This window comes from Populus nigra, chromosome 12 (assembly GCF_951802175.1).
Source record: "Populus nigra chromosome 12, ddPopNigr1.1, whole genome shotgun sequence".
In the NCBI taxonomy this organism is placed as follows: Eukaryota; Viridiplantae; Streptophyta; class Magnoliopsida; order Malpighiales; family Salicaceae; genus Populus; species Populus nigra.
Window position 1 is genome coordinate 10,014,413 of NC_084863.1, and position 11,489 is coordinate 10,025,901.

Genomic DNA, 11,489 nt, shown 5'->3' on the forward strand with positions numbered 1-11,489 from the left:
TAATAATAAATTGACTTTGATTTTAGTTAATGAATCCATAAAAAAATCACAATATAGACGTTTCTCATCGAGAAAAAAAGTTGGTTAGGGGCGAAGCTAAGATTATTTGATAGGGAGCAAAACTCAAGATATAATTTATTATTAGAAAAACTAGAGATGATCATTTTCGGTTTGGTTTTTATAAAAAAAGTAACAAAACTAGTTTTTTTTTTTAAAAAACCGAAACCAGTTCAAATCAACCGGTTTCGGTTCGGTTATTTTAAAATAAAAACTGATTTTTTCGGTTTGGCTCGGTTTTTTCCGGTTTGGCTCGGTTTTTTCTGGTTTGGCTCGGTTTTTTCGGTTTGGTTAAGTTTTTTTGGTTTCAAGCTTATAAAACCGAACCAAACCAGTTGGTTTTTTTTTTTAAATTCTCATCGGTTTAGTCGGTTTTTTTAAGGTTCGGTTTTTTTGTTATTTTTTTCCTGTTTTCTCGATTTAATTGGCTTTTTAGTTTTTTTTGCTCACCGCTAAGAAAATTTATCTATTTAAAATAAAAAAAAAATATTATACAAAATTCCATATATTTAAACACTAAATAAAAAAAAAATCTAAAATCTTCTGCAAGGACGCGGCCCTTGGTTGCCTCCCCCTAATTCAGCCCCCCATGCAGACGAGATTATAAGGCAACAAAGATCTTGTGTTTGAGCTAGATGTACATGACTCGAATATTAAAAAGACATAGATAAGCAACTTTCGATGATTTATTGATTTTGACATCTCAAACTTAATTTTAACTCAAAATACTTTAGAATTATCCCAAAACATTTTAAAACTCTTTTTTAATCTCTATATAGGCATATTTTAATCAACTCAAGAAACTCAAAAAACTAATTCCTTTTCATCTTCTCTCTCGTTGATTCCTTTTCTTCTCTTTACATCCAAGGACCTCGTTTAAACACACCAAAAACCAAATCACTTTTTTTAAGGGTTGAGTTAAGGTCTGTGAGGAGGGAAAGAGAGATCGATCAGATGGCGAAGTCCAACGTAGTGCAGAAGAGAAGAAGAGCACAAATAGCAGAGAGCAAGAGAGCAATACACGGAGACCCATTAACTAAGAAGCTTAAGAACAAAACCCAGCCCCTCACTCTCTCTGGCATGCGCAAGCGCAAGCTCTTAAAAAAATGGCGCAGAGTATGCTTCATTTTCTTTTCGATTACTTTTAACAACTCCTATATATATTGTAGTTTTTTTTTTTCTTTGTCTTGTCTTGTGACTGCTTTGCAGGAGCAGAAGGAAGCTGTAGATAAGGGTTTGGTCACCATGCAAGATGTCGAGATGGCTTTTGCTCCAGGTTTCTCTTCTTGATTGACACTACACCATTAAACAGTTTTACCGACGGACTAATTCTCTCGGTGACAGGAATACAATCCGTCGGTGAAATAATTACCGACGGCCTCACCAACGAAACACGTCCGTCGATATACCAGTCGTCGGTAACTCCCATTTTCGTTGCTAAGTCTGTCGCAAATAAAAAAAACATCCACTGACGAAACACCGACAGTCTTATAGACGGATATGTGCGCGCCAAAAAAAAAGTTTCCTGCGGAAACATCACCGACGGAATAAATCCGTTTGCAATTTCAACGGTAATTACCGACGGATATTCCGTCGGTAATTATGGCATGGCTGGTAATTATTTGGCAACCCTCTATGAACTACCGACGGATATTATCCGTCGGTATATCCGTCGGTATGTATTTAAAATATATATAAAAATAATTTATTAATAGTAAAAAACCTTAATAAACAAATAAAAATGGATTAAACATTAAAAATATAAAAGTAATGTTAAATAATATTCATTACAAATTTAATGTGTTTAAAAAACAAAATTAAACTAGAATAGCGGCGGAGCTGGAGGAGGAGGGGGAGGAGGAGGAGGCTGGTTGTTCCCGGGACCATACGATCAAAAAGAAGCTGCACAAGTATCGTCATCCATCTTTGATCTCATCTCCATGACTATTTGACGGAGCTCATCATAATTCGTCGAGAGTTGTTGATATTGTTGTTTCAACGCAATGAACTTCTCAGACTGGGTGTTCGATACTGATGGAGAGCTTCCAACAGTTGAGACACTATGAGCAGAACACAAGTTTTCAGCCGTAGTGTTGGAGAGCCTGTAGACCCGATTTTTATCGGGTCCACCAGACGATCCCGCCTCCATCCACAAATATGGATCGAAATCTGGATGGGTCGACGAATTGTCCCCATATCTCTCCCTCAATCGGCTATTATAGGTCTCCTGAAAATTCCGTCGGTAAAAAAATCATCAAATGCAATTCAAGAAATTAATAACTTACAAAATAAAATGAATGAACGAACATACCACGAAATGCTGAGCACGGTTGTCCACGAATTGCTGCACCCCCTTTTGGCGGTCCTGACTCCGCACATGCGTCTCTACAAACAGCTCCATTGGACTCGGGTCACGTCTAAGAGACACAGCCTGTAAGGAAAAAATAGGTTGAAAGCTAAATATATTATAAGGAACGACAAATTAATTAACGATATATTTCATTAAAATTAATCTTACCATCCGCTTTGCATGTGCGCTGAATGGGACGGATCCGCCAGTGTGCGTGGTCACCGAACCATGAATTTGCCGGTTCCAGTTGTCGGCACTGGACTGTGAGCGCCGTGAGAGCCGCTCTGAGGTCAAGTGCTCAATATATGTCGTCCATATTTCCCCCGAGATGAATGGCGGTTTGAATTCCTGCCAAACCGCCACCTCATTCCATCCTTCAAGACCGTTATCCCTCGCATGTCTTTTTGATTTTTTTTGGATGTCATACCAAAAATCACACAACCTACTTCCATAGTAACAAATTAGAATTTAAAACATAAAATTATAAAACAAAAATAAATATTATTTTCGATGTTACCTAGTTGCCGCGTGATTCTCCCATTCCCTCCTCACAACATTGTTGTCCGCCCTATCCCACTCAATTTTGTTCTGTGTATATAAATAATTCATATAAAATAAAAATAGTACAAGATATAAAATTATAAAAAATCATTTATTAAAAATAAGCTGGAAATTAAAAATTTACACCGACCTGAAATCGCTTAAACCATGCATCGATATTAGGTTTCCACTCAAGATGTTTGGAAACCTGGCTCCATTGAAACAATGGAATCTCCATCGACGATTTAAACGCTAATGTTATAGTCCTTGCAGCCTCAATATTTGTGAACCTGAAATTAAATAAAATTAGTAATATTAATTAGTTGTTCATAAATTATGTTATAAGTGTGTATATATATATATATATATATATATATATATATATATATATATAAAAACTAAAACCTAAACAAACTTACATTGAGAGGTCATCCTTCCATTGTGCCTGGTACTTGCAGGTGAATTGACCCCGCAGTGAAAGCACACCACTTCTGCGCTGTGAAACCGCGCTAGAATAGGCAGCATCACAAGTTGGCGTAGATTCCTCGCTGTGATCAGCACCTAAGGATATGTCCTCCTCGCTGCTAGAAGAACTAGCTGCAATCGTCTTTTGACGACGTGGTGTAGATTTCATTCTACGCATCTACACAAATTTATATGAATAATTACATAATTAACTTCGATTATTTTAAAAAAAAATCGACAGAGTCTCCCTTATACTGGGGGGTCTCAAGTTATCGACAAAATCATATTACACTTCCAATTTTATTTCACATCCCGATCCAATCATCCTGGATCTCAACCCAACTCATCATCATCAACACAACATTTTATTCAATAACATCATATAATGATATTTAAGTAAAAGAATCAATTTCAACTATGAACATTCATTATTAAATTGGTACTTAGAGTTACAAACATTAGATTAAAGTCATACATTCAAATTTACGGATTAATATTACATTTCAAGTTTTAGGAGACAAGACTCTTAATTTATAAATAATTACATGGTCAAAAGCAAAAGCTAACTAAATCAATATCATTCCTAACACGATCGACCCTAATGGACCTCAAAATAGAAATTAACGTGTACACATAAATATAAAAATGTAATAACAAGCAATAACAATGACATGTAAACAATAATATCCTAAATTAAGATAAACTAATTAAATGTAATTATATATATAAATTAACATTTTTAACATAAATTCAACAATAACAATTATAGCAATACAAACAATAATATCATAAAATTAATAAATAAAACTAAAAAACTAAAAAACACTACACAAAACAACATAAACACAAAACAAATAATACACAAAACAAAAAACACAAAAAAATAGATTAATTAAAATAAAAAAAATACAAAGATAAAGAAAAAAGAATACATACCTTTTAAAACTACCACCCAAACAATAAAATCCCTTCTAAAAGTTAAATATAAACCGATAGAGAGGAGAAGAGAAATGGAGACGAAGAGAAACGGAAGCAAAGAAGAAAATGAACCAAGTGGGGGGGGGGGGGGAGGCGGGGGGGTTATATATAGCAATTTTTCCGACGGTATTACCGACGGAAATTAATTGTTGTCGGTGGCATTAAATTCCGTCGATAATACCGTCGGAAATTAATTGAAATGCGCACCAAAAAAGTTTGAAAATCCCGCTAGACTTTTCGATCCATCGGAAACTCCGTCGGTATTTGTGAAAACGGACACGTGTCAGACATGTGTGCGCTTCAGGATGTGCGTCAGTCCGTCGGTGAGGCCGTCGGTATTTGACGTCGGTAAATCCGTCGGTAACGCCGTCGGTGAATGTGGCACAATCCCATAATTTTTTTCAACTCTCTGTGAAATACCGTTGGGTTATAGTCCGTCTGTAACGCCGTCGGTGATTGTGGCACAATCCCATAATTGTTTTTCAACTCTCTGTGAAATACCGACCAGTTATAGTCCGTCGGTAAAGCCGTCGGTGAAACCGTAATTTTTTCTTATTTTTTTTATGTAACCCTGTCACAAAATCTTGAATTGCAATCTTACAACACACACAACATAATAACAAGGGCTGACCATTAAATAAGAATAAATATTTCATGTTTCAAATTATTACATTATAAAATAAGGCTTTATAACATGTTTAGTTAGTCGGAATTTTCATCTTCGTCCTCTATTGAATTGTTATCATCAACTTCATCGCACTCTTCAATTTCATTATCATCTTCTTCAACAACATTTTTTTTCCACTAGTAGAACTCAGAACAACATTCAACTCCTCTACGTCAACATCAACAAGACAATCGTTGAAAACACGAAAATTTAAATTTCCTTCTAAGTCAATCGACGGAGCAACTCGGTATAGTTCAACCAACTCACTAGCTTGAAAGACTTCATCTATCACACTTGTGTCTTCGTTCTCATCCTGAACAACCTCGACACGACCCTTGGGTTTTGTTTTTAAAACTGATAACCAATCAACTCTTGATCGGTCCTTTCTAAAGGAAGGGGTTTATGTGTAATAAACTTGTTGGCATTGCTTTGCGAAAACAAAAACATCGTTTACGTTGTGGTGTCTAGCTTTTGAGTTGATTTCAACGAGACCATAGTGAGGATCTACTCTGTCAGTTGTGTCATACCAATAGCATTTGAATAAAAACTCTATTTTGCTCGCTATGATATTGCAATTCGATGACCTCTTCCAATCTACCGTAGTAGTCAACTTCAAACTCACTAGAAGTCTATCCCTTAATACAAACACCGTTGTTGTATGTCTTTCTTCCATGCCCATATTCTTCAGTATGAAAGACATATCCATTGACAAAATACCCGTTATAGCACTTGACTTTTCTTTCAGGGCTCAGACATAGTAAAGACAGTGAAATAGCAGCACTACCTCCCATTTGATAAACCTAGCTTGTAAATTAAATACTACAATAATCAATAAACGAATATTATGTAACATTGACTACAATTAATTACATTGCAAGAGATAATGAGTTTGTGATAGGACTTACATGTGTTCTAAACCATGTGGCAAATTATTCATCTTGTAATTGAAAGATCTGGGATTCAGTCAGCTGTGAGTTATTGGACAGTAAGTATCGTCGATGTTGCATGTAAGATCGTTCCAAATTATCTGAGTGTATGGTATCACAAAACATAAATAGTACACTCTTGACAAAGTTTAAGTCGAACATCTACTTACTTAATAAAAGGTCTCAGCTCATCACAGTTAAATAGGACATAATTGTGTGCTTGTCTGAACTCTATTTCAGACAAATATCTTCCCCTCACGACATTTTTAGGTGTGGGTCGTCCAGGATTGGAGAATATTGACAAGTTCCCACTTGAATGCACTTCACCACCATTATCATGCCATGGAACATGGTTTATCCTCGTTCTCAAATGAGGTTCAAAATAGTATGAGATAAATGTTGAGATCTCCTCAACAATATACGCCTCAACATGCGCCTTGTTCTTAACCTTTTTTTTAAGATTAAACAAGTACCTGCATATATATATATTAATAAAAAATTATCAATTAAAAACATTAAAATAAAAATAAAAACATTTAATTATAAATGTCATAGCAACTGTAATATCTAACCTCTCGATTGGTTACATCCATCTGTACTGGACCGGTCCTCCAACTTTTACCTCAAACGGTAAATGTACGGGGAGATGCTCTATTGAGTCAAAAAATGATGTAGGGAATATCATCTCAAGTTTGCATATTGTCTCGATGATATTCTTTTCAAGCCTTTCAATGTGATCAACATTCAACTTGCTGGAGCATATATCTCTGAAGAAATGACTAATCTCCGTTTGTGCATCCCATATATTCTTTGGCAACAAATCACAAAAAGCTAATGGGATGAGTGTTTGCGTAAACACATGGCAGTCATGACTCTTCATTCTATATAATATGCATTCCTCCGTATTAACCAGCCTTGAAATGTTCGAGGCATGTCCATCAGGGAAACGCAGACTCTTAAGCCATTTGTAGACTAGTAGTTGTACGTTTTTCTCTAGCACGAAGCTTGTTCTTGGTTTTGCGACCCGTGACCCATCACAAACCAACTTTATATTTTTACGGTTACAGAACAGCGCTACATCCAATCTAGCCTTGATGTTGTCCTTTGTCTTCCCCTTCACATCCATGACGGTGTTGAAAATGTTCTCAAACACGTTCTTTTCAATGTGCATGACCTCAAGGTTATGGCAGAGAAGATTGGTCTTCCAATAAGAAAGCTCCCAAAACATACTTCGTTTCACCCAATTATGGGTCAAACCAAAACCAGGAAACTTCTGCTTACCTGATTGGAGACCAAACACAATTTCACCGTACTCTGACACAACATCAAACAATTCTTCACCGGAAAGACGCGGGGGTGCAACATCATTTTCAACTCTGCTAACAAAGAAATCCTTTCTGTTCTTTCTGTACTTGTGGTTATGTGGCAAGAAACGACGGTGACAGTCAAAAAAAGAAGCTTTACCCCCATTTGTTAGCGTGAATGCCTTGTTGTTCCCCATACAGTATGGACATGCTAGCTTTCCATGCGTGCTCCAACCAGAAACCATTTCATAAGCTGGAAAATCATTGATAGTCCACATCAAAGCCGCTCTCATAACAAAATTTTGTTTCCTCGAGATGTCATAAGTCAAAGCTCCAGAGGACCACAATTGCGTCAACTCATCAATCAACAGACAAAGACAAACATCTATATTCCGACCTGGACTGCTCAGACCTGGTATGACCATAGATAAAAACATGAACTCCGGCCTCATACACATCCCTGGTGGCAAGTTATAAACCGTCAATATGACCGGCCAACAAGAATAAGGAGCAGCAAATGACCCGAATGGGTTGAATCCGTCTGTACACAACCCAAGACGCATGTTCCTTGATTCAGCTAAAAAGTGAGGATGCATACTGTTAAAGTGTTTCCAGGCTTCACCGTCAACCGCATGGTGTGATTGGTGCCATGTCATGCGCTCAACAGTCCTTAGTGACATGAATAACCTCTGCAGTCTAGATGTGATTGTGAAGTATCTAAGTTTTTTATATGCCACGAGAGTGTTCCCTCTACCAGTTCTGGGTTTGTAACAGGAATGCCCGCATGTCATGCACCCGATCATCTCAACATTTTCAAGGTAGTATAACATGCAGAAGTTATGGCATATATCAATTTTCTGGTATCCTAAACCGAGGGGTTTCATCATGGACTTAGCAGCATAGAAGTTCTCTTTCAGCCTATTCCCTTCAGGTAAAATGCTTCTCGCCCATTCAATAATCTTGTCATAACCGACCTCACTCAACCCGTGATCTGACTTGATGGTGAACACATGTGCTACTGCTGATAATTTATTGTGGTTCGTGCAGCCATCCCATAATGGTTCGTCAGAATCTCTCAACAGATCAAAAAACTTTGTTGCATCTGCATTAGGTTCTTCTTCTACGATTGGACATTCCCTGACATTACCTTCACTCATTCTCATTGCATCCATAACCATATTCCTGTAAGGATTACTGTTCTCATTTCCAACTTCATGCATGTTGCTAGCACTAAAAGTTGACCCAGTCACCTGTTCTTCCATGCTCTCATCAGGAACAAATAGTTCTCCGTGAGCATACCAACACAGGTAATCTTCCATGAACCCTTTGGTTAGAAGATGCATCGTTACAACATCTTGATGCAGAAACTTTAAATTTTTACACTTCCTGCATGGACACCTGATACCGCCATCAGTAAAATTCCTCGGAATAGATGTTGGGAAATTAATAAAACCCTGGACACCATTACAATAATCCATCCTCTGCAATCCTTGGGTGAGTCCCGATACATCCATGAACGATCATCCATGAGTTCTATTGAACCTCTATAAAACATAACAAAAATATTGGTTTTCCCCGACATTATCCAACAAACTAAAACAACACTTATGTTAATTATTCATTATCAATTATCAACTATCAACGTTCATACATACAAATTTATACATATATAAATTTACAGAAATCACAACTTCGAAATAGAATTGATAACAATTAAACAAGACTCGTTAAACAAGTTATTAATTATTTATTTCATCACAACAACACATTTAATTCGGTGTAATTCAAACAAAATTTCAACAATCTACAAACAAATATAATTTGACAAAATCTAAAACAAACTATAACAACTACAAAATTATACATTCATACTACAAGTTTCTTTGACAAATAACAATTAAACAAGTACAAACGTTAACAAAATACGTATACTAAAACAATAAAATTCACAATTAAATATTAAAACTAAAAAGGATAGATTTACTTACAAAAAAATAATAAAATCTACAAGAAACGGATATTGTGACCACGTACAAGATATAAGAAACTTGAGTGCTCGTGTTGAGAATAGTGGAGAGTTGGGATGGGTGTTTGGCTGTAGTTTGGGAGGGGAGCTGCAGTTTGGGAGGGGAGAGGTGGGATGAGAAAGAAGAAGAAGGAGAAACAGAGGAAGAAAGTGTCGGCAGACATGTGGGTATATAATGGTTTTTTCCGATGGCTCCGTTGGTGATTCCATCGGTGACAGTGTCACGTCACTGTACAGCTATCTTAATTTGAATCCCTCGGTAATTCCATCGGTAAAATCGTCTGACGTCACCACGCCGTTGCATATTTCCAGACAAACTGTATACCCCGTCGGCGAAACGGTCGGTATATACCGACCGTGTCGCCGACGGATGTAGTCCGTCAGTATATACCGACAGATTGTGAGACGGAATTATTTTCGTTGGTAATTATTACCGACGGAAAATATCTGTCGGTAATTCCGTTGGTTTTCTCCGGTTTTCTGGTAGTGTGATGTCTGTCGGCTACCTGGGAAAAGAAATCTAGATATTCCAAAGAATTTTTGTTGCTGTGGGGGTGGAATTGGCTTAACTCACACCATGCTAGAAATTCTTGTCAAGATTTTCAAAGTCAATGCTTGTCCGTATTTACCTTTTTCGGAAATATGCAAGTTTCTGTCTGGCCCTCCAGAGCATATTTGTTAAATAACCCTTGACAGTTGTTCTACTTATTGCAGGAGAGGTTACAACCAAAGATGCCAAAAGAACACCTACTAGATTTCACATGAACAAAGGCAAGAAGCTTAAGCGACTGAAGCGCATATGCAAGTTTATGTTTGAGTAAAAGTTGCATTCTGCCGATGCCAAGTTCTGTACCTTTATGATTTATCTATTTCTTTACCCTCCTTCACTTTGATTCTGTGCAATTCTGTGACACCTGTGTACATTTGCCTCTCAATACATAGGTAAGAACAAGACAAAGCCTGAAGTTTTGGTGGATGTCATGGTAGATGACACATACGAGGCAGGGCGTGGTATGGCAATAACTGATCTGTTTCCTGGAGGACACAATTGTACAGACTAATTTGCCTGATAATATGTAGGAGGCAAGGTTTGCACTTTCACTTTACGAGAGAAAAATCATGGATCCCAACGAGTTAGCTAGAAGTAATGAAGAGGACTAATGGAATTTGTGCCTCTGAAATGAAAGAATGTGATATGATGTTACAGATTCCTTATTAGTAGCTATAATCTTTTTCAACAAGCATTGAAATGAATTTTGTTGCTACAGTAGTTTTTCTGCTTTACATATACAGACATAATCATGATTTTTTTTGCCCCTTGCTGCATATTAGTTATGACCTTTTTTTTTTTTATCTCGTGAATCTAAGAGTAACTTTGGTTCTCAAGTCTACAAAATTCTCTTAGAGGACGGGATTTTTAATTATCCCAACATTTTTCTGATTCTTTTTCCTTCAACTTTTCATGTTTTACTAGCTTTCCTTCCAAACTCATATACATGTGATAATAACTGTTATGTTTGTTTTTGTATTTTAAAAATATTTTTGAAAAAATTTAAATATTTTTTATTTTTTTCTTTACTTTAAATTAATATTTTTTGGTGTTTTTAAATCATTTTGATGCGCTAATATCAAAAATAATTTTAAAAAAATAAAAAAATATTATTTTAATATATTTCTGAATGAAAAGTACCTTGAAAAACAACCGCAATCACACTCTCAAACATACTCAAACAGACTCAACATTGACAAGGGCGCTATTAAAACTTTTTAAAAACTATAGGACCATTAATTGGAAATTACTTCTTATACCAAAAGACTTGGATATCAATACTGAGTTTCACTAAAAAATTTCATTTGCCACCCCCCTCCCCCTTTGTTTTCCATTTTTTTTAAGTTTTATTCTTTTTTTTTCAATTCCATCCTTGTATTTTTTTAATGGTCCTCCAGGCTGTCTTTATATTGTGACAATATCCACACAATTAATTTTAAACTCAAACTAAGCAAGGAGTAGGATTGAGAAAAATTTTTCTATTAATTTCATCATTTTTTTTAATTTCATCTTCAATTTTTTTTTTATCAATCAGTCAGGTTGTCTTTAGACTAATCAAGTAGACTTAGTCATGTCAAGATAACTTATATATTTTAGCCCATTTAAACTATTCTAACTCAGATTCTA

The 11,489-nt window shown here is 36.1% G+C and overlaps 1 protein-coding gene across 1 annotated transcript; it reads left to right on the top strand.

The window, feature by feature from the left end:
• The first annotated feature begins 1,011 nt into the window (after positions 1-1,011).
• LOC133669937 (uncharacterized) lies at positions 1,012-10,374 on the top strand. Its single transcript, XM_062090271.1, has 4 exons — positions 1,012-1,173; positions 1,267-1,333; positions 10,028-10,114; positions 10,256-10,374. Exons 1-4 carry the CDS (start codon positions 1,012-1,014, stop codon positions 10,372-10,374), a joined length of 435 nt encoding a protein of 144 aa, XP_061946255.1.
• The last annotated feature ends 1,115 nt before the right edge of the window (positions 10,375-11,489 follow it).